The 24,331-nt window shown below is 41.7% G+C and overlaps 1 protein-coding gene across 2 annotated transcripts in view; it reads right to left on the bottom strand.

Annotated features, from left to right (window-relative positions):
* LOC137353390 (MOB kinase activator 2-like) overlaps positions 1-24,331 on the bottom strand; it is a 57,097-nt gene that overhangs the window by 4,254 nt on the left and 28,512 nt on the right. The window contains exons 1-4 of one of the 2 annotated variants that reach the window (XM_068019612.1): positions 18,730-18,925; positions 5,474-5,637; positions 2,451-2,544; positions 697-821 (exon numbers count right to left, since the gene is read on the bottom strand). In XM_068019612.1, coding sequence (XP_067875713.1) covers positions 697-821; positions 2,451-2,544; positions 5,474-5,637; positions 18,730-18,773 — 427 coding nt within the window. In that variant the 5' untranslated portion in view covers positions 18,774-18,925. Of the gene's footprint in view, positions 1-696; positions 822-2,450; positions 2,545-5,473; positions 5,638-18,729; positions 18,926-24,331 lie in introns of those variants that run through there. The other variant, XM_068019613.1, reaches the window with a different exon arrangement.

Consider the following 24,331-nt stretch of genomic DNA (forward strand, 5'->3'; position numbering starts at 1 on the left):
GAATATTGCGTGCAATTCTGGTCGCCACACTACCAGAAGGACGTGGAGGCTTTGGAGAGCATACAGAGGAGGTTTACCAGGATGTTGCCTGGTCTGGAGGGCATTAGCTATGAGGAGAGGTTGGAAAAACTCAGATTGTTTTCACTGGAATGACGGAGGTGGAGGGGCGACATGATAGAGGTTTACAAAGTTATGAGTGGCATGGACAGAGTGGATAGTCAGAAGCTTTTTCCCAGGGTGGAAGAGTCAGTTACTAGGGGACATAGGTTTAAGGTTCGAGGGGCAAAGTTTAGAGGGGGTGTGCGAGGCAGGTTTTTTTTACACAGAGGGTGGTGAGTGCCTGGAACTTGCGGCCGGGGGAGGTGGTGGAAGCAGATACGATAGTGACGTTTAAGAGACATCTTGACAAATATATGAATAGGAAGGGAATAGAGGGATATGGGCCCCGGAAGTGCAGAAGATGCTAGTTTCGGCAGGCATCAAGATCGGCGCAGACTTGGAGGGCCGAATGGCCTGTTCCTGTGCTGTACTGTTCTTTGTTCTTTACAGCATATGCATTTATATGGATTGTGGGTAGGTATAAGCAGACCAGTTCCGTGTTTGCATACAAATGCCCTATTTGATTTTGGACAGAGCAACAGGCAGAAAACCCAACATACATGAAAATAGTTAAATTCATGAGAATAAAGAACTTACCATACTTGGTAGGGAAAATTTCCTCATCGGTCAGTAGTTTTTGGATGTGCGTCATCACTAGGTCAATATATTGTGGTGCAGTACACTTTATTTTCTTCCCTCGCTCATCTGTCCAGAAATACTGACTGTAACAATAAAACAAATTATTGGCGACAGACTGAGCAACATAGAGCTCAATAACTCATCTTCATATGTTAGCCTGAATCAGTGCGCACCTGTAGACTACTCAATACTGAAGGGCATCACAGCGAGCCTGATCCTATCCTGACATCAACAAAAAGCATATTTAGGAACATAGAAATAGTAGGCCATTCGAGCCCCTGAGCCTGTCCTGTGATTCTATCAGAACACAACTGATGTGTACCTCAACTCTATTCACCTGCATTTGTTCCAGATCCCTCCATACACTTAGCTAACAAAGAACTGTTGATCTTAGTCATGAAAATTTCTATTAGCCCAGCATCAATAGCTTTTGGGAGAGTGAGAACTTCCACAACCCTTTGCACAGAAAAAGTGCTCCTGGATTTCACTCCTAAATTGCTCAGCTCTAATTTTAAGATAACTATTCAGTGATCTCTGCTGGATGGTTATCAGAAACGGATATGTGGCTAATTCATCCCTTTTGAACCCAGTAACATGGAGACCAAATGTAGTGCCCAAACCACTGAACAGCTGAAATCAACAGACTATGCATGAAACAGGGGACCTATCATTGCTTGTGCTGCTTGTAGACACTAAGCACTGGGGGAGCGCCACATGGTATTCTATCAGCCAAATGGGATGACAAGGATGCAGGCGCAGCACTCAGAATTTAAACGACAATCATTAATAATTGAACAGATGAGAAAGCACCAACATGTGCTATACTGGCCATATTAACAGCCAGGTTAATGTAACAGAATAAATTGTTATTCTTGCAGGAGTGTCTGAATGTTTCAGGTCAGTCAAATCGCAATGGCATTGCATCATTATCAGGCAATAACTGCAAAACTGTAGTTTGCTGTGCTGGGAGAATGCTCCATGTATACTTTTATATGTCAAATGATGTTTTTTTAAATCAGCTTTGGAAGTGTACTTTTGGGCTGCTTTGATTTGCTGGTTGAACAGCAATGTTGCCCGAGACAGGGATAGATTGTCTGTCACACAACTGGGGAAGATGAAATTCTTTTTTGTTACTGACATGATGTTCATTTTTTTTTAAAAAAAGGTATTTTATCCCCTTCTCCTTTATGGATCTCCCTGCACCAAATGAAGCCCAAAAAAGACAGGCGGATTAGCTTCCCAGAGGCTGCTCTGATATTGCTCTGCGATGCTACCATCAGCCTTAACAGTAAAATGCAAGGAACTGGATACAGTTCTCTGAGCATTTTCTTTCACCTCTGGGATTTCACCTCAGGTCCCCTGTTTCATGCAAAGCCTTCATCCAGTTCAGACCAGAGGAACAAAGATCTACATCTCTGCAAGCTGCATGTAAAATGAGTTGGGCAGTTTCAACCTTATCAACTGATTTTTCCCTTCAATTCTCCTGCTCTATCTGTAGGAATGGGCCTGACCTACGCATTTTCTCTTTGAGCACAATGTGGAGCTGTGTATTGACGCTTTGAAACCTATGCAATGGCTTCATCTGTGATTTTAGCTGTTAAATACTCCTTAAATGCAATACATCAGCAAATTGCAAATCTATAGGGAGTTAAAGAAAATTTAAGCACACAAAAATATGTAGCACAAAACTCTAACAAGTAAAATGTACTTACATATTACATGCATTCATTACTGGACAAGTCTCTGCTGTGCAGAACTCAGAGATCGCACTGTACTGCAGGTTTATATGATTGAAGAATGTCATCGCTATCAAAACAAAAATAATTAGGAGTTACAATCTAAATTAATTCTTGTAATAACAATGCTCTGCTCTATTTTCTTCCTCTCAATGACAGCTCTCAGAACTTAAAAAAAGCATCTATTGATATAAAGAATATTGGTACCTGGGAGTCACTTACACACTAGAATATAATCAAAAGGTTCTGCTGGCTTTTAGATCTCTCTATTTCTCCACGTCATGCACTATTCCATATCAGACAGTAATCTGCTCCAATGACTCTGTTCAGGAACTTTCAATGTTTGACAGACCAGTATCCGATGCTTCCCCCCTCTGTTTTCCCTTCCTCCATGTGGAGAAGTATCTTGCCTCCAATTTACTATGCTCCCCCCACCCCCTCACCCCATTCCCCAACAGATTACCTGCTTTAAATAACTGACTACGTATAATACTAGTCAGAAAGCCTGATTCCTCCTCTCCATCAGATGTCAGTATCTCAATTTCAAAAAAAAATTCTTTCCTAAACCTCTTCCCATAAAAAACCATTCTCTTCCTCCTAGAATATGGTTTATGGGCACCAATACCCCTCAGTACATCATCCTATGCATGAGCCTGGAACGCCTGCAGACTATTCAACTGTGCAGGGAATCACAGCTTACTCAAATATTGTCCTCTCCCAAAGTCCAGCAGGGATCACTGGTGAGCTGAATTCCCTCAGCCTAATGCAAAGATGCTGAGATCAACAACTGGTAAATCTACCACTAACCAGGCTGACATCAGCTAATTCTGTACATCCTAGGAATCAGACCTGGCACCTACAGGTCTGAATGGCTCAGTGCCACGCCATACAGTGTATTTATACCCAGTAAGCCATCCAAGGAGCACAAGATCAACTGTTGTACACAGGCCAGAAAAATATTAATGTAAAGGTGTTCAGAGTCCAGAGAGATTTACGATGCCACTGACAACTCAGTGAATACAGTCTACAGAACCTATTGGAAATTAATTTGAATTATTATGTTGCAGTCAAGAGAGAAGCACAACAAGTCTTTAATGGGAGTGTTCACAATGGTACAAAGCAACAGAATGGGAAATCAATACAGCATTTTAATGGCTTCATTGCCTGAAGGAGGGAGCTGGAGAGTTTCCAGTTCAGTTCTTGATTAGTGTCCCATCATTGAAGAAAGAATGCATTTACCAGAACAGATTACACAAGAAACCGGTTATACTTTTACCGAGTCCTCCAGTGACTCTCAGTCAAGGCCACTGACTTTTGGTTTACGTAAAGCAAAAGTATAACCATAGGATGCGATGTCCAAAATATCTGCAACACCCACTTTAATAGGATTAACAGAAGCAAAATATGCCTCATTCAATCACCATAAACCAGCACCCGGCTCATGACAAGTGTGTATGGGTTACAAATGAGAAAGGAAAGAAAGATATTGCTTGCGAAAAAGAAAACAAAAGTGAAAGGGGGAAAATAAAAAAAACTTCTATAAATACGCAGCAGGCCAGTCAGCATCTAAAAAAGAGCGGCGGTTGTGTTTGATGGAGATCTCCCATCAGACGTGACTGAATGTGGTACTTCCAAAACACTAACCTGTCTTTTTCCTTACAGATGCAGACAGACATGCTATATATTATGAGCATTTCTGTTTGCATTTTTTGATTTCTATTATTGTATTTCATTTTAACATCATGACAAAGAGGAGACCCACAAGAAGTACGGAAGAACAATTTGCTGGGATGTCATTTTCTTACTGTTTAACACCTGCAATGTTTTTGGACACAGCAGAAACAGCAAATGATGGTATATGTTTGCAGGGTAAAAATTGGGTTAAAAGTACTTTACAGCAACAGGTGTCACTGCTTGGATTAGCTGGTTACACCCTTGCCAGAGACAGAACGGTATGGGCTCAAGCCCAACTCCTGCAGATAATCTAGGCAGACACTTTGGTGCAGTACTGAGGAAGGGCTACAATGTTAGAGATGCCAACTTTCAGCTGAGACATTTAGGTAAGACCCAATTCACCTAGTTCAAGTGGGCATTAAAGACCTCACAGCAGTGTTCAAAGAACAGCAGGGTGTGTCCTGGATAACCGTATGCACACCACCAAAACAAAATAAATGGCTAATCATTGCTTTGCTACTTAAGGGATCTTGCTATGCACAAGAAGGGTCACTGACCCGAAACGTTACTCTGCTTCTCTTTCCACAGATGCTGCCAGACCTGCTGAGTGATTCCAGCATTTCTTGTTTTTGTTTCAGATTTCCAGCATCCGCAGTATTTTGCTTTTATATTATTGCTATGCACAATATGTTTGCTACATTTGCCCATGTACCAGAGACTAAAAATAAGTAATTGTAGTTGAAAAGTAACTTACTCTATGGAAAACACTTTGGACATTTTGGAAAGATGTGAAAAGTCTTGAGTTTTATTGTACAAATACTGATAAATGATTTCAGTCCCATCCCCTCCCTGTCTGAATCTTTTCCATATCTCTTTATTTTACCAAATACTATCAGTAATTCTTTCAACCTTTTTGTACGCCTAAGCTACAAACACATCACAAAGTGAGATTGTTAACTACTACTGAAGGCATTTAATCTATACTTATTTTCCCTCTTTCCTTTACAGCTTTCTATATCAAGCATCACATTCTGAACAAAAAAAAACCTAACTGACATTCTCCCTGGCCTTTGCAAATGACCTTCCTTAGGAGGACCACTGGGCCATATGTAACAGCAGCCTACAAGATGACTGGCTCACCCAATGCACGCCTATCTCCCCTTCCCCACAGGAAGTGGCTAGCCTTTGCCTGGACAAACCTAGGAAATCACTGAATGGAAAATTGGAGGAGAATAAACTCCACACCCTACCAAACATTATCCCAAATGGTGCCACCATTGTATTCTCTTGCTGGAAATCTTTGACCTATTGTGAAGTTTACTCACTGTTATTGGCCAACCATTCATTCTGGTCAATTTCCCTGGGCAAGCTCACAAGCATGGGCAAATCAGCATCAGACACTCGGGCTGAGGTGTACTCTGCCTCTAGATACAACTTCTTCTCCTCAGTCGAAGGCAGCTTATCATCTGGCTTTGACTTTGCAGTCTTCCTGAGGGAGACAAAGATAAATGATAAATAAAACCAGAAATAAGTTGCAAGTACAGTTGCATAAAACATGCTCCTTTTAATTGTAGGTATAAGTCAGTGGTGTTCTCTATTATCCTAGTCTACCACCATTCGTACATTCACTCAGTTTAACACCATAAGCAGTGCAACTGCACAACCTCATTAATAGTGTAAATAAGAAGCCACCAGCAGTGGTACAAGAGTTTGCTGGTTAGGTCAGTACGACATCCAACAGGACTCCAATTAATTTCCTATTATACCATGACATACTATAATGTTTATCAAACACTGGAACACTATTAGTATCTCTCACTCTTAGACAGGATACAAGAAAAAGACTGGATTCTCTCCTGCGTGCCCCCATCTTCTGCCCTTCCTTTCCCCTTCAAAACAATTTACCTATGCTCCTCAGCTTACATTCCCATGTTCCTTCCAAGCTGCATAATGAACCATCTTAAAATACAGTTATCCTCCCCTCCGCATCTTCAACGTGTTGAAATCGAGACTGGTCACTCCATCTCTTACACTAACTCATTCTTTTTCAGCTTCTCAAAACTGTGGAACTGCCTCCCTCTGTCTTTCCAATTTCCTACTATCTACTGGCTTTTAAAGACAATTGCGGCATCACATAAAGCATCAGCTTTACTCCATCTTTCTTTTCACTCCTTTGAATCTTGTCGGTATCCAACTCGAGGGGCTCTAGAATCTAGAACTCTAGAATCTCAATAGCAAAAGACTTGATTTTTTCCACAAATGGTTTACAAAGCTGGTGCACCATTTGATTCTCTCGTCACCAGAGAGAATACTTTTCTGCAAACTTGGTCATGGCCACAGTGTCTTTCATTTGGATATGCTTCTCCATTTTATTGTAATTTTCTTGATCTCACTGTTTCCATCCTCCAAGTTCAGCTAAGTTAACCTAGGGGTTGCCAAGCTTCCAGGACTGGCCTACAGTCTCCAAGAATTAAAGATTAATCTCCAGGACACTGCTGTGAGCAAACCCAGGGAAATTAAAAAAAAAAAATCATAGGGGCAATAAAATTAGGTTTAAAAAATGTATTGTTTATTAGTAATAAAAATGTGAGATGGTGAAAAAGGCTGTTACACTCAAAAACCATCTAATCGGGTAATGAAGAGTCTATTTGCCGCACTGTGGGCGGCACAGTGGCGCAGTGGTTAGCACCGCAGCCTCACAGCTCCAGCGACCCGGGTTCAATTCTGGGTACTGCCTGTGTGGAGTTTGCAAGTTCTCCCTGTGTCTGCGTGGGGGTTTCCTCCGGTGCTCCAGTTTCCTCCCACAGCCAAAAGACTTGCAGGTTGACAGGTAAATTGGCCATTATAAATTGCCCCTAGTATACGTAGGTGGTAGGGGAATATCGGGACAGGTGGGGATGTGGTAGGAATATGGGATTAGTGTAGGATTAGTATAAATGGGTGGTTAATGGTCGGCACAGACTCGGTGGGCCAAAGGGCCTGTTTCAGTGCTGTATCTCTAAAATCTAAAAAATCTAAAAAGAAATCTAAAATCTACTTGCTTTCCGTTTGAGAAGGTTATGTGCCGCGAGTACGGGCGTGTGGGGTGGCCAATGATAGGAATGTAGGACAGGGCAGTTGGAGCTGGCAGATCATGTGATGACACCTCCAGGAACATGTCCAATAGAGCTGGCAACCACTGCCTTATCCAGTCCCCTTTTGTAGCCACTTTCCCCCTACGATTATTAGTTCCCTCTATCGTAGTTAGTTCCTCCTCAACCGTCTCTCCATTACAATAATCCATTCCTGATGTGAGATTACACATAAACAGAAGCAAACTTTCCATACAACCAAAATGACCCATGTCAGACATGTTACATGCACAGCATTCCAACTCCAAAAAAAACAAATACAGAAGCAGAAAATATCTAATTCTGAAAACTATGCATTTTTTTTTTACACAATATAAAAATAAATAAGGGATCATGTGAAAACAATGTTGTTGAAATTGAGAGTTCAGTGTTTGAAGCCAAATCTTTGTTTTCCATGGTGCCGTGCACTGGCGCTCCCTGAAGCAAAAGCACAAAAATGCACTTTAAAGCAAAACGGACAAACTCCGGCTGTTCTGTTCACTTCGTTGCACAAGGTCGCTATAGCAGCATAAGCAGGAGTCTTTTCCACTCTGCCACTCAGGAAATAACGTGGCGGGGTTGGGAGAAGACGGAAATCAAAAGCGCAGGTTTACAAAACAAATTAAAATTTACTTTTAAGACTCTTACATCAACTGCTTTTTGAGCAAAACTGAAAATGCCACAATGTCAGAGGCAAAACATCTAATACACTTCCACCCAATAGGGTCAAATGCAATCTTCATAAAACAGCAACAAATGACACCCAAACAGGAAGGGGTATCAATAAGCATATACCAAGTAGTTACGAAAACCAATAAAACAATTAGCAAGGAAAAGAGCGAAACAATGAAATCTCTATAAAAAAAAATCTGTTCTCAAAATCCCTTCAGGTACCAATTTGATTTGCCAGTTACATCATTAATATTATTCTATTCGCACTAAAAACACACACAAAGTTACATCATTAATATTATTCTATCAGTCTATCAGCTCTCAGCTACCCTGAATGGAGGGTCATCCAGGTATTTACTAGTGTCACCCTGTAAAGTACTTGAATGGTTTCTAATTCCCAGAGTGCACGCATTACTGTTCTTATTCAGAGTCTAATGACCATCAGCCCACTGTAGAGCTGTGGGGTAGGGGAGGTGGGGGGGCGGGGGGAAAAGAGGTGGGCAGAGGGGAGCAGTGGAGGGGAGAAAACGTGCCAGAACATTTCTTTTTCACATCTAGCAGGACTGCACATTCACAGAATCCCATTGCCACTCCAGGTGATGGAGAAAGACTGACAGAACTAAACCCAGGGAAACAATTATGGGCTTGTAATCAAGAAGATCAACACGATCCAGGAAAAAGCAATCTGCTTGATTGGTACCCCATTCACCATCTTAAAAAATCCACTTCTTCCATTACTGGCATACCATGGCTGCAGCGTCCATTGCAGCAAGTCGCCAAGGCCTCCACTACCTTAAGGAACATAGAACACAGAACAGTACAGCACAGTACAGGCCCTTCGGCCGACAATGTTGTGCCGAACCTTTAACCTACTCTAAGATCAAACTAACTACCTACACTTCATTCTACTATCATCCATGCACCTATCCAAGAGTCGCTTAAATGTCCCTAATGTATCTGCTTCTACTACCACCGCTGGCAGCGCATTCCACGCACCCACCACTCTCTGTGTAAAGAACCTACCTCTGACATCTCCCCGAAACCTTCCTCCAATCACCCTAAAATTATGCCCCCTGGTGATAGCCCTTTCCACCCTGGGAAAAAGTCTCTGGCTATCCACTCTATCTATGCCTCTCATCATCTTGTACCCCTCTATCAAGTCACCTCTCATCTTTCTTCGCTCCAATGAGAAAAGCCCTAGCTTCCTCAATCTTTCTTCGTAAGACTTGCCCTCCAGTCCAGGCAGCATCCTGGTAAATCTCCTCTGCACCCTCTCTAAAGCTTCCACATCCTTCCCATAATGAGGCGACCAGAACTGAACACAATATTCCAAGTGTGGTCAAACCAGGGCCTTATTGAGCTGCAGCATAACCTCGCAGCTGTTAAACTCAATCCCCCTGTTAATGAAAGCCAACACACCATACGCCTTCTTAACAACCCTATCAACTTGGGTGGCAACTTTGAGCAATCTATGGACGTGGACCCCAAGATCCCTCTGTTCCTCCACACTACCAAGAATCCTGTCTTTAAGCCTGTATTCGGCATTCAAATTCAACCTTCCAAAATGAATCACTTCACACTTTTCCAGGTTGAACTCCATCTGCCACTTCTCAGCCCAGCTCTGCATCCTGTCAATGTCCCGTTGCAACCTACAACAGCCTTCCACACTATCCACAACTCCAGCAACCTTCGTGTCATCGGCAAACTTGCTAACCCAGCCTTCCACTTCCTCATAGGCTGCAAGTGCCTGAGAATCCATAACCTAAAGTTCCCCTCCAAGTCACACACCATCCTGACTGGACATATATTTGCTGTTTCTTCATTTGTCACTGGGTCAAAATCCTGGAACTCCCTACCTAACAGCACAGCCTTCACCACATGGACTATATTGGTTAAAGAAGGCAACTCACTACCTTCCCAAGGGAAACTAATGATGGGCAATAAATGTCAGCCTTGCTCATATCTCAAGGTTTTAAAAAAAAATCTTTGATAGGTAACTGGGTATACACAATGGCTTAAAATAAATAATAGGAACAGATGACGTTTTATACAGGACGAACCAACTTTTGCTTCTAGCCTAGGCTCCAGCCTCAGCCCTAGGACTCTGCTCGTCCCAATTCCAAGAAAATAGGAAACCATACCCATTTCATCAATTTCAGTTCAGGTCTCACACACTTCTCCATCCATACTTCAACTCATGTTTTGTCCTACTTCTCATTCCTGGCTCAGTGTTGTATTTCTCACCTGGCTGCTCAGTTCCCTTTGCTCCATTTCCCATTCAACTGCAATGCTCCCTGATCTGTAACCCTGACTCTCTGTGAGCAACACAACAGGAGTTTTTCCTTTAAAGTGAGGTAGCAATTAAAATTTGATGACTAGGTTTGACAACTTGAATATCCGGAGCCATTTCTATTATCTCTCCACTCCTGAATGACAAATCCCTTTAATTGTCAGTTATTGCTTTTTCCTATGCGGTCATCTTCTCCAGAAACACACTGATGTCATGTGAAAAAATATATACTTTTTGAGAATAAAATGCTAAATTGAGTTAAAGAGGACAAAAAAAAAGAGGGAAAAAATGAGGAAAGATTAAAAAAAGGACAACAGAGAAAAGAGGAAAAAAAAGGAAAAGAGGGCGAACAAGTGTGTATGCAAGCATGAGCAAAAGTGAATAAAGACAAAGAGACAGATACCTAGAGCAAATTGTTTTCACCTCGCTAACACAAGAGAGTGTGCAGATTTCCCCGGGGCTGTTGCTGCTGTACGAGTTCAGACTTGCTGCATTCCACGATTAATCATCGCTGTTTGACTCACAGCCCCTCTTTTGTCTACTCCACTGCTTGCTTACTATCAGTTACGAGACAGCACCTGGTCCAAACCTGCCTCACCAGCCAATAACTGCCTCGGGCAAAGGGATTTATTGACTACCCAGAGGGTTAGGGAATTTTGTAGGAATCGCAAGAAGAGCTGGAGATCAAACCTTTTGCATCTTACAAAGGTCTCCACCTTGAGGGAATTTGGTTGGTTTAATATAAAAGAATTAATCCTTTTATGTTTTTACAAGTTCATATTTCAAACCATTTGTCACTGAAATTTGCAATTGCAAGGCACTGTTCCGGAGATGGGACAGTAAACCCTCCCAGTAACTTGTTAGAACGTGGAGATATGCACAACAATATCTTTTAAATTAATTTTCTTTTACTCATCTCCTTTGAAGGTGATGACTTGTCATGGGATATGGTTCCATAGGCTCCATGTACCTAACCCAGTGGCCATTCTTAACGGGAACCTAAACAGTGAGGATCGGCAAGCTATTTAACTGCAGGGTGCAGAATGTTATCGGGATAATTTCTTGGCACAATACGTTCTGGAGCCAGAGAACAGGCTATACTAGACCTGGCATTGTGCAATGAAATAGGAATAATTAATGACCTCATAGTTAAGGTGTCCCTAGGTAGTAGCAACCATAATATGATTGAATTTTACCTTCAGTTTGAGGGAGAGAAGAGTGGGTGCAAGGGCAATTATGAGGGCATAAAAGCAGAGCTAGATAAAGTAAACTAGCAAATCAGGTTAAGGAATAGGTCAATAGAGATGCAGTGGAAGACATTTAAGGGGATATTTCAGAATACACAGAATAGATACATTTCAACGAGAAAGAAAAATTCCAAGGGTGGGACCCACCATCCGTGGTAAACTAAAACAGTTAAAGATAGTATCAAACTTAAAGAAAAAGCCTATAATTGCGCAAAGATGGGAGGAAGGTCAGAAGACTGGACAGAATATAAAAAACAGTAAAGTAGACAAAGAAAATTAATAAGGAAGGTAATTAGAGTACGAGAGAAAGCTAGCTAGAAATATAAAGAGGGATAGTAAGAGTTTCTATTGTTAAAAAAGAAAAGTTAACAATGTGTCTGGGGAATTAATAATGGATAAGAAGGAGATGGCAGATGAACGGAACAGATATTTTGCATCGGTCTTCACTATTGAGGATACAAGTAACATCCCTGTATTAGCTGTGAGCCAGGAAATGAAAGGGCGGGAGGAAGTCAAGAAAATTTAAATCGCCAGGGAAGTGGTACTGAACAAATTGTTGGAGCTGTGGGCTGACAAGTCCCCGGGTCCTGATGGACTTCATCCTAGGGTGTTAAAAGAAGCAGCTAATGAGATAGTTGATGCATTCATTGTAATTTTCCAAAATTCCCTAGATTTGGGGGAAGATTGGAAAATAGCAAATGTAACTCCTTTATTCAAAAAGCGAGGGAGGCAGAAAGCAGGAAACTACAGGCCAGTTAGCTTAACATCTGTCAAAGGGAAAATGTTACAGCAGGGTATCTAGAATAATTCAAGGTAATCAGGCAGAGCCAACATGGTTTTGTGAAAGGGAAATCATGTTAAACCAATTTATTGGAGTTTTTTGAGGGAGTAACATGTGCTGTGGATAAAGGAGAACCGGTGGATGTACTGTACTTAGATTTCCAGAAGGCATTTGCTAAGGTGCCATATCAAAGGTTATTGCAGAAAATTAAAGCTCATGGTGTAGGTGGTAACATATTGGCATGGATAGAAGATTGGCTAGCTAACAGGAAATAGAGAGTGAGCATAATGGGTCATTTTCTGGTTGGCAAGATGTAACGAGTGGTGTGCCACAGGGATCTGTGCTGGGGCCTCAACTTTTTACAATTTATATAAGTGACTTAGATGAAGGGATCAAAGGTATGGTTGCCAAATTTGTTAATGACACAAAGATAGGTAGGAAAGTAAGTTGTGAAGAGGACATAACGAGGCTACAAAGGGATATAGATAGGTTAAGTGAGTGGGCAAGGACCTGGCAAATGGAGTATAATGTGGGACAGTGGGAAATTGTCCACTTATCTAAATGGTGAGATGCAGAGCGTTCTGGGTGTCCTAGTGCATGAATTGCAAAAGGTTAGTATGCGGATACAGCACGTAATTAGGAAAGATAATAGAATGTTATCGTTTATCGCGAGGGGAATTGAATGCAAAAGTAGGGAGGTTATGCTTCAGCTATACAGGGCATTGATGAGACCACATCTGGAGCACTGTGTACAGTACTGGTCTCCTTATTTAAGGAAGGATGTAAATGCATTGGAGGCAGTACAGAGAAGGTTTACTAGATTAATATCTGGAATGGGTAGGCTTTCTTACGAGGAAAGATTGGACAGGCTAGGCCAGTATCAGCTGGAGTTTAGAATAGTAAGAGGCAACTTGATTGAAACATAAAAGATCCTGAGGGGTCTTGACAGGGTGGATGTGGAAAGGATATTTCCCCTTGTGGCAAAATCTAGAACTAGGGGTCACTGTTTAAAAATTAGGGGTTGCTTATTTAAGACAGAGATGAGGAGAAATTTTTTCTCTCAGGCGGTCGTGAGTCTTTGGAATTCTCTTCCTCAGAAGGCGGTGGAAGCAGAGTCTTTGAATATTTTTAAGGCAGAGGTAGATAGATTCTTCATAAGCAAAGGGGTGGAAGGTTATCGGGGATAGGTGGAAATGTGGAGTAATCAGTTCAGCCTTGAATATTATTGAATGGCGGTGTAGGCTCGAAGGGCCATGTGGCCTACTCCTGCTCCTAATTCGTATGTTCATATATAGGGGAGTGGGGGGGTAGGGGTTGTGGGGGGGGGGAGGGGAGGCTTCACTGTGAGACTCTGTCTTGTTACCAGGCCTTTCTAGATAATGATAAGGGGTAGGAACCCTGGCAGATTTTTCTCTTGACTCAGAATGTTGAGGGAGATAATTGTAACCCCACCACAAATGAGATCAGCCATCTGAAAAGACGGGGATCGAATTATAAAGCATGTCTGAAGAGCAGATTGACACTGGTGTTAAAATAACGCAAGAGGGAACAAGATGAGAAGTCGTATGAGAGCATTAATTCTAAATTCTATCCTATGCCGAGTCTTACACTTTGCTTACTTCAGCGATTCTGAAGATTACACAGAAGTACATGTATGCCTCTGGACCATTTTAAAGCATCGAGACATAAATTTTTTTTAAAATGCAGTATCTGGCAAACTAGTTGGTCCTCGAGGCGGCCAACATCCCCAGTTTATACACCCTACTGAGTCAGCGGCGCTTGAGATGGCTTGGCCATGTGAGCCGCATGGAAGATGGCAGGATCCCCAAGGACACATTGTACAGCGAGCTCGCCACTGGTATCAGACCCACCAGCCGTCCATGTCTCCGCTTTAAAGACGTCTGCAAACGCGACATGAAGTCCTGTGACATTGATCACAAGTCGTGGGAGTCAGTTGCCAGCGATCGCCAGAGCTGGCGGGCAGCCATAAAGGCGGGGCTAAAGTGTGGCGAGTCGAAGAGACTTAGCAGTTGGCAGGAAAAAAGACAGAGGCGCAAGGAGAGAGCCAACTGTGTAACAGCCCCGACAAACAATCTTATCTGCAGCACCTGTGGAAGAGTCTGTCACTCTAGTATTGGCCTTTATAGCCACTCCAGGCGCTGCTCCACAAACCACTGACCACCTCCAGGTGCTTACCCATCGTCTCCCGAGACAAGGAGGCCAAAGAAGAAGTTGGTGCTGTACACAAAACAGTCCAGTCGAAAGGGATAATTGCGTGCATTGAGGATACCAGATGTGGTCACCAGCTCACAGCTAGTTTCCCTCATTATGTCATCAGAAATCACTGGTAAACAAACAACTCAGCAAGTAGCTGAACTATATCGGCCAGAGATGCCACAGTCTACACTGAGTTAATTGATTTCAGTTAGGATGACGATAGAGACATTACAATTAGCCTCAGTACCGCTGGGCTAGGAAGGGGAGAATTAACCAGGGTTGCTGCTTCTGATTACTGTCCAGTAACTCTGTGCTGAAGGTAAGTCTATATGGACAGGATGGCCCACTCCAAGTCCAGGACCAAAAATGGGCTGATGATCACCAGGCCCACTAAATGTTCAGGGCAAGTTGCTGGCAGATGCCGCACTTCTACAGGCAGCTCACCCTAGGGGAAAAATCAATTTTGGGCCGTCTGGATATGTTCTGAAATGGGCTGGCGCGGCAACAGCTGGGACAGTTGGTGATCGCAAGAACTATGGACATAAGAAATAGAAGCAGGAGTAGGCCATACGGTTTCTTGAGCCTGTTCCACCATTCAATAAGATCATGGCTGATCTTCTATATCAACTCCACATTCCCACCCTATCCCCATATCCCTTTGATTCCCTTACTGCCCAAGAACTTATCAATCTCTATCTTCAATATACTCAACGACTGAGCATCCACAGCCTTCTGGAGTAGAAAATTCCAAAAATTCACAACCCTCTGAGTGAAGAAATTTCTTGCCATTGCAGTCATAACTGGCCTGCATCCTGAGACTATGATCCCTAGTCCTAGACTCTTCAGGCAGGGGAAACAGTCACTCAGCATCTACCCTGTCAAGCACTTAGAATTTTATATGTTTCAAGGAGATCACCTCTCATTCTTCTAAACTTCAAAGAAAACAGGCTCATTTTAGACAACCCAACTGGCTCCGAAGAAAATGCTTTTACGTTAATTGGTTTTTAAATTAAAACGGACCTTTAGTTGGCAGCCGTAGGAGCACCTAAAAATGGACCCACAAATTTAGCAGTGGAATCAGCACCTGTGCAGATCAGGCACTGGCCATCCCATAGCTAAAAAGATACGCTTTGTGCTGGTTTTATGCCTGAAAGATGGATTCAACACACATTTTCTATTCCCAAGTGGCTGCAGCTAGAAAATATTTCAGTAGAGGAAAAGAGGGAAGAAAATTAGTGAAGAAATTAAAAGTCACAAATAAACTACCAGAAGAAAGGGTGAAGAATAGGGAGTTTTGTAACTGTTTTTAAAAAATAGTTTCCAATGGGTTCGAGAACATACAAGCTAGGCTGGCTGCAGCATGTTAGGTGGCAACACTGCATTTGAGGAAGGAGGCTGACATAAATTAGTTTGAGTAGTTTCTCAAAATATCTGGAACGTAAGAGGTAGATATTCCAGTTTGTGTCATCCTTTATAAGTTAAATATAGGTAAATTACGGCCTGTCGTCACTAGGATTTCATTAAAGCATAACAGGGTGTGTGAAATATTCACAATATGCCCTCTTCAACTGTGGAAACGTAACCAATTATAGATTCAGTCAATTCAAATGCAGGCTGTGGGTGGAGAGAGTATTTGAGCTGTATAACACTAGGGTGTCATACTGGTGATTATGGATGTTGGGAACAATCTAAGATGAGAATATCACAGAAGAAGCACATTACACAACGTATATTGCATTTTCCTATATGTTAAATAAGACTGGTAATACGGAGTAAAATTTGAAAATGGAGGGTGGTTTAATCTGTTGTTTTGGACATTTGTTCTTTGCCTCTGGCAGATGTCATAGCAGACAGGATCCTATAACTTCAAATAAAAGTTAGTATTGTATCATGCGATTTGAAATATATTCATTTTGGGATTTATATACTCCACATTTTATTGGGTTAACAGCCCATATGAAATACATTATACAGATGTAACACACTGGAGGGGATTAGTCTATGTTGTAAAGCTGGTGAATGCATTGAAGCACAAACAGAATCCCTCCAAAATTTTCAAGTATTCAAGCTGGCATTACAATTTTTCTTTACCACCATCATTATCATCTTAGGAGGAACAAAATCTGGATGGCTAAGCTGCTTTAAACCAATAGATGATTAGGAAATTGATCCTGGCAAGTTATGGTGAAGGAAGTAAATACCAGACAACACGAATGAACAATAAGAAAGGAAATCACGTGGAACTTTTCAGCCAACAGATAATGGCATTATTGAATAAGTTACCAGGGAAGGTCATTGCAGTAGATAACATAGACAGTTAGATAAGTTCTGGAAAGCAAAGGGACAGACAGATATAGTGAGATTGCAGGTAGATGGGATTGATCACTGAAAAAATGATAGGCTTATTGGGCCCAATGGTTTTCCCATTTCTTATGTAAGGCCTTATTCGGCCAGTTTAACTGAGTTATCCAACAGGAAAAGAGAGTTTTGCAGAATAGTTTTAGAATAAAAGAGACGTGTCTATCAAGTAAGAAATTACTTTCAGCAATACGACAAGGTATGTGACCTGCACTTAGCAACTTCTTTTAAAAAGTGTGTACAGTATCATTTAATAAAAATCTTGTTAAAATGTTACTTACACATAGCAACATGCTCATAGATTTGCCAAAGTTGTTCACTATCTTTTCCCCACCCTTTGTAAACCTGTAATTTTACTAAAATAATTCATGTCTTTGAGCAGAGCAACAAAACACAGGATAGTATACTCTGGAAACACAGACTCTGGTCAATGTCATGCACTTTACAAACTAATATTCAATATCATACAGCATACAATGGAGTATTGGCAGCAGAAAGGAAGTACTGTGTACAATATGAAACAGTATACAAATATCCCGTTAAAAACTATTTGGCATACTTCAAAAAGTGCCAATTAATAGTCATTTTTCCAGATGTTCCAACACTCAGTTAGTGACTATGGAGAATAGCTGAGCCATACAAACCAAGAAGGTCTCAGGTTCCACTGCAAGTCTGAGTTGATATCAGCCAGGATAGCAGTGTGGATCCTACAGCTGGATCCCAGCAATTCTGGTCTAGGAACAGGATAGCTGGCTAAGGCTTCCATTCCTCGTCCCTATCCATTGACCACCCCCACTTGCCGAAAAGTCTAGTAATTGGACATTAGGATAGAATGAGGCTAAGCTGCAATGCCCTGCATAGTTAAAAAGCATGACTACACTTGCTGTCTAGGCTCATAAATGAAGAGTGGCTTAATGTCCATGGGATCTATATTCTTACAAGAATTTCTGTTTTCAGGAGACCAGGGAAAACTGGACTGGTAAAAGAAAAATGCTCAAATAATCTTTGTGTGTCAAACGGCCACAAATCCAGTCACTAACTGAAGCTGTGAACCTACAGACATAACGCTGAACATTTTATTATTATTTTAAACAGTGTTGTCCCCTCCACTCTTGATGTCCTGACCACCTTTCAGTATTTGCCCAAGTGGCCACTACTTGCGTTATTCTTGAAAGTGACTGTCAGAAAACTATTCAGCCCAATTTAGTCTTTAGCTGACATCCTTGCACATACATACACCTTTAGTGTTGATCAGGAACAAGCACCCCAGACGATTTCTCCCACCCAGGTAAAATAACTTGTTTTTTTAAAAAAAACAAACTTTACTCAGATGGCTGAAAGACGACTATGAAATGCTCAGTGAGACGGTGCACTCACCTGGTGTCAGCATTACTGCATCAGCGAGCACATTCTGCATACCTAAAAGACGTGGTCTTGTTGTTTGGGCTGTCCTGATAGTTAACCATTTCAAAATACCCACCAGCAAACACACCTCAGACCATTTAACCACTTCTTCCAGCATTACACAAATTTTCAAACTGCATTTTCAACAGATTATCCCCAAATTGCAAGTTTTATTCAGCATGTTACAGTTAAATGGCCAGAAATGAAATGGACTATCTCCACCCCCTCATTATACTTCCCTTTTGCTGAAGTAGTTTAAAAAAAAACTGAGAACACAAATAATTTATACATCAAATGACTGAGATTTCAAGGTTAGGAGACTGTAATACAGAGATATTGAGGCATGAGTGGGGGGGGGGGGGGGGGGTGTTGTTGGGGTAGAAATTTGGATCGCCAAAGATCTGCGGTCCGATTCAAAGTTCGCAACATCGTGCGCTTGCCCTTTCCAACTCGGCTCTACACTCCCCGGAACAATGCCTTCGTTTCGATTTTACTTTCTTACCTTTTCTTGTAGCCAAGTGCCTTCCCTACAGCCTGTAGGACCATCCTGCACTGCTCCAGGGCCCCCCTGTTATTTCACTCAACCGCCAGACTGGAGGAAATTGAGACAAACCCAAAAAAAAACCCCCACACCGCACAATAGCATGCGTAAAGTGTTTCCCCCCCACTCTGTAACACAGCAAGCTCAAGCCACTCTGCAAACTAGTTTGACTGCATTTGATGTGCTTATAGGACTGGCTCCCCGGGCTCGCTACAAAGAGAGCCAATCGGAAGACAAGCTGTTGCTGCTGCCACGACAACACAAAGCAAAGACCTTAGGGAGCGTCTGTAAGTTGAACCCAACACAAAGGAGTGATCCTAATCTCCATAGGGTCTCTCTGCAAAGAAAGTGAACCAATATAGTAGTAACAATTGTGTCAGAGACACACTCCTCTCTCCGGTTACAAAATTGAGTGCTGCCACCTAACTTTTTTTTTTAAACATACTGGTACCAATACAAGAGAACAAAAACTGCACTTAAACCAATATACTTTAATGTTGCGCTAAACACTTGTGTGTTAGTTCATCTGCTCAAATTGCTTGCACCACGACAAAGAGCAATAGGTTTCTCCCGCCAGCACTTCATCCTATACAACTCAAAATAATCTCCAATTTGGAAGGGAAGAGATTGCACTGTTGGGTGTTAAAACACCTACACTATGGCTGTGTGAAAATTTAACACGTTGTTATGCTTTACTGAAACTCGAGTGATGAGACTAAAACCAGGACACAAAACCTGCAAGAACCAATTTGATGTAACTCAAATAATAATCTACTGTGAGTCAACAAATCTTCACCATGCTGCAGGATTTCTCCTCCAAAGCGAGACAACCAAGATGGAGGGTGGAGGGGGGCGGTCACTCTTGGAAGTTATGCAAGGCCGGAACTATGTGAGATGTTTGGAAATTATTCTTTTCCCAGAGAATACTGGGCCTGTGGAACAGATTGCTGACTCGCAGAGTTTCTGACGTGGGTAGAGATCACCTCATACATCCTGTAATGTTATCTTGAATTAGCTTGGATTGCTTAAAAGGGCTGGAGAAATTTTCAGTTCCCTCTCTTCCCTAATTGGCCTGGATTTTTAATCTGTTTTTCTCCTAGCTCTCCCAGGTGATTCTATGGCTCTGGAAAGGATAGTGAGAACTGTATGGGACAGGCTGGATGGACCATTAAGTCTTTGCTTATCTGTAATCTTTCCATATGTAAATATGATGTTCAACTCATTTTTGAGACAACTGGGGATTCAATACACTCTCCTCAGGTGAGAGAAGGCAAGGGAATGCTCTTAAGAGGCAGGACTTTCCAAACAAACATCCACAAACAAATGAAAAAGTATCTCTTCACTATGGCGTTATTGAATTTAAAACCCTCGCTGTACATAATGAAGCACTGCTCAAAGTAACCTCAAGGAAGTCACTATAATTGTAGCTCTATACAAAAGTGAGCTTAAATAAAATACTCAGGTTAGTTCTGATGAAAGGTCCCAGACCTGAAAAGTTAACTCTGTTTCTCTCTCCACAGATTCTGTCTGACCTGCTGAGTATTTCCAGCACTTTCTATTTTTATTTCATATTTCCAGCATCCGCAGTATTTTGCTTTTATTTATTAAAAACTCAGGTAATCATTTAGTCATTTTCTTTATCTTTGGTTGTAGCCATCACATTTACGAAGAAAAGAACAGGGAGAGAGAAAGAGCGTTCTGTTCGCTGTGTTTATCAATGATTTGGATACAGGCCCAGAGGGATCAGCATTGAAATTTGCAGAGGATACCAAAGTAAAAGAGGTATAGTTCATTCTTTAGAGGATCGGAGGAAGTGGAACGGAATATTGTTAAGAAGGAGAATTTTTTGTTTTAAACGGCAGCTGGAATCCATGCCTGTAAATGCAAGGTGATGCATTTTGCTTAAAAGAAACAGTAATTATATTCTTAACAGAAGTATGCTCGGTGCTGTGGAAGGGCAGAAGAATGGGGATACAGATTTACAGGACAGTAAAAGCAGCAAAGGCTGTAAAAAAAAACTAATGGAATTCTAGACCTCATCACAAGAGGGATAGGATATAAAAGCCAAAAATTAATGATCCGCCCACATGAAATCTTAACAAGACCCCAGTTAAAGTACTGTATGCAGTATTAGACTCCACACTTATAATTAAGGACATGGAGGCTTTATAGAGGGTACGACACAGATTCACTTGGATCCCAGCCTGTATGAATATGTACAAAAATGAAGACGGATGTGAAAAATTGGGGTTTATTCTGTTAGAACAATTCAGATTATGGGGCGAATTTAAAGTATTTAAAAATAAAAATGTGTTGGTAGAGGCAGACTATTTCCAGTAGTTTAAGAGTCATAAACTTAAGATTAAATGCATGAAATTTAAAACAGAGAGCAAGAGAAAGAGTTTGATATCTGTATGATGTTGGAAGTGGGGCCGGTTGCTTTTGGAATGAATTAAACAACAAGGATATTAGGAGGACAAAGTGACTAATGCTGAAGTGATGAGCAGCGGTCTGCGCATAGACAATATGAGTGAGAGAAGATTGTAATAGGCAGGTCTTGTATGACACACGGCTTAAATTCAGTGTATTTAAAGAATGGAATGACTAGACAAGATGATATGGAAAGCTAATGTCAAGGCGGTGAAACTTTATACAACAAGATCTGAGAGTAAGGATTCCAGCAGGCAAGCAGCTGAAGAAACGTGCAGAGGTCCACAAGATGGCGAAGTCTTGACACAACTATCTGGTAATGACGACTGATTGTTCAGCCAACACAATATAGTAGATTCAGTTTGCACTAGCGTTCATACAAGAATGAATGCCAGCTTCCATCCATACATATGCAGAGTAGTTTGTACCAATATTTTTTATTTTCTAAGGGACGGTTAACATACTACTCTTCTCTTCCATGGCTATCTAACAAGACTTTCCTGTTGCTTTTAACAGGTCAGAATTTTCTAAAAAAATAGAACGCCCTGAACTTTATCAGATAATGTTTGATATCCCAGCCAAAACAAACAATTTTGCACGAGACTAGATCCTCGATTACAGACTGAAAACTTCAAACCTAACAATGATTGAACAGCTCTGGGCATGTCAGGGCTTCAGACAAACATGCCAACAGACAACAAAAAAAAAGTGGGAAGCCTTGAAGGGCTTGGACATTTTTCTGAATTCTCTGAAAGACATTGCTTGTCAGACAGCATTTTTTAAAAAAAAAACAGAATCAAAAAACATAAAGAGCTGCAGTACTTTTGGTAGGATGGGTCATGGAAAGTGATTGAAAATCAGATACAAGCCAAAAGTCTTTTTTTTAAAAAAAAAAGCTAACTTTAATTAATTCTCATCTCAGATCACCTCTGGCCCCAGCAGAGAGCTTTTTTCTCTCCTCTTCGATGAAAACAGCATTCCAGACAAGTGTACATTTATGTTGTTGTGGGAGTCTGCTCATTTGGGAAGCATCGGCAAAGAGCAACTTAATTGCACCTCGTGTGGGGAGATCAGATGTGGGGAAGCTGAGACCAGGCAAGTGGGAGCACTCCAAGTTAACTTCCTTCCAATTGTGGAAAACAACATGCACAAGGTTGTAACAGGAATCTTTTTAAATCTGATTTTTCATTTACTTGAGCCTGCTATTCAAAGCACTATTTCATTTTCTCCTCGAGCCACATCTCAAAAGGCATAGGCAGGAACTGATGTTTTAGCTTTCCGTGACCCAATGCTCTGGACAAACTAACCCACCAAAACTATAATGCTGCCCATGTGACTTTTGCATTAACAGCGAGGTTTCCTCAACGATACCATCAGTGACTTTTAATATAGAAAAGGTAAACACTAAAAGGATTCTAAAATTAACCATTATTTTTTGTAACTTTTTAAAATAGAATCGTGGTGAGGTTGTGCCTTTAGAATCCAACTTTGTTGTGAACATGGATCGGAGAAAGTAGTTCAACCACTAGGGAATGTCTCCAGCTACGACAGCTGACATTAGCAGCATTTTTCTCCAGAATTTCAGCCTTTCCTCTGCTGAAGATGATAACCCTTGCTGGGGTGAGATAGTTCAGGCACTGGCAGTGCTCTGCTACCTCATTCAAGTGGCCATTTTTGATGCAAAGCTTGACAGTGAGTTTTAGCAGGTCAGTTGAATATGGGAGACATCACAGCCACGCCCAATCTCGTTGTCAGCTGACCTCCACACATGCCCCTTCCGCAAGAGTCACTTGAGTAGTTGATGAGGAGATGTGAGTGAGTTACCCCTTCTCAGCCCGGTGATGCTGAGATTGATCGTAGCTGCCCTAGCTGTGCCCCAATTAAGGAACAACTTGAAGCATCTTTACATATCTGACATGGTAACAACCAAGCACAGTATTACTACAAGTACCAGGAGTAAAGGAAGACACGCCATTCAGTTTGTGTACAAGGACACTGTTGGCAGGATTAAGGGATAACATTAGTTGCAAGACTGCTTTAAATTTGAAATGTTGGGGCGGAAGGGGTAGAAAATAATTAATACTAGTATACATGTACTAAAAATCTCAATAAACGAACATTAGCTCTTCAGAGTTAACTCCTCCTACATCTGTAAACCTACTGCAGCCTGCATAAAGTGTTTTCCTATGGGCATTGTGGTGGAACTCCAATACAGTGCACTGCAGACTGGTGACATTAGCAGGCACCCTTCCCCGAATTTTTCCAGGTGAATTCTGTCCAGCTGTGTCACTAGGCGAGCCACCGAATCCTGGCTTCAATCAGTACCACAATTACACTGGGAGTGTGTAAGGTGGTTTTTGCACAGGGAAAGCAGGTGAGTGATTTTGAGCCAAATTCATAATTTCATAATGGTTAGTCACAAAGAATTGTCAGAGGCCACCTGCCAGCTCAGCTGGAGACTGACATGGGGCACTAGAGACCTAAAGAGAGAAAGAGAGATAGCACTTAAAAACTTAAATGCATTCAATCCTACCTAAGCCACATATTCCCCATTTTTCCTAAAGCTACAGATTAGTCTTGGCAGAAAACAGTCTCTTAATGGATTACACAGCAGATGTAACCTGCAGTATAATCTGTCGAGAGAGTGTATTTTACAGCCATATACAAAAAGTGGTGGCAACATCATGCAGTAATTACGTGACGATTGGTGGCAAATGTGATCCAGGACATTATGACATAAATCACAGTGTGGTCCAGACCTGAGTCACTCAGTGTTCATCTAACTCTAATGTTTGATGTGGTTTAAGCAGGTTAGAAGATACAGTAACAGCGCTACAAAAGAATGCTCAATCAGAAAAATGCCATTCATTCTGTTGAAGGCCAATATTAAGAGCAGCATCAGAACAAAGGTGAGATGGCGCAGTGGTTAGCACCGCAGCCTCACAGCTCCAGCCACCCGGGCTCGGTTCTGGGTACTGCCTGTGTGGAGTTTGCAAGTTCTCCCTGTGGCCGCGTGGTTTTTTGTCGGATGCTCTGGTTTCCTCCCACAGCCAAAGACTTGCAGGCTGATAGGTAAATTGCCCCTAGTGTAGGTAGGTGGTAGGAGAATTGAAGGAAGGTCGGGATGTGGTAG

The sequence above is a fragment of the Heterodontus francisci genome, chromosome 41, assembly GCF_036365525.1.
Source record: "Heterodontus francisci isolate sHetFra1 chromosome 41, sHetFra1.hap1, whole genome shotgun sequence".
In the NCBI taxonomy this organism is placed as follows: Eukaryota; Metazoa; Chordata; class Chondrichthyes; order Heterodontiformes; family Heterodontidae; genus Heterodontus; species Heterodontus francisci.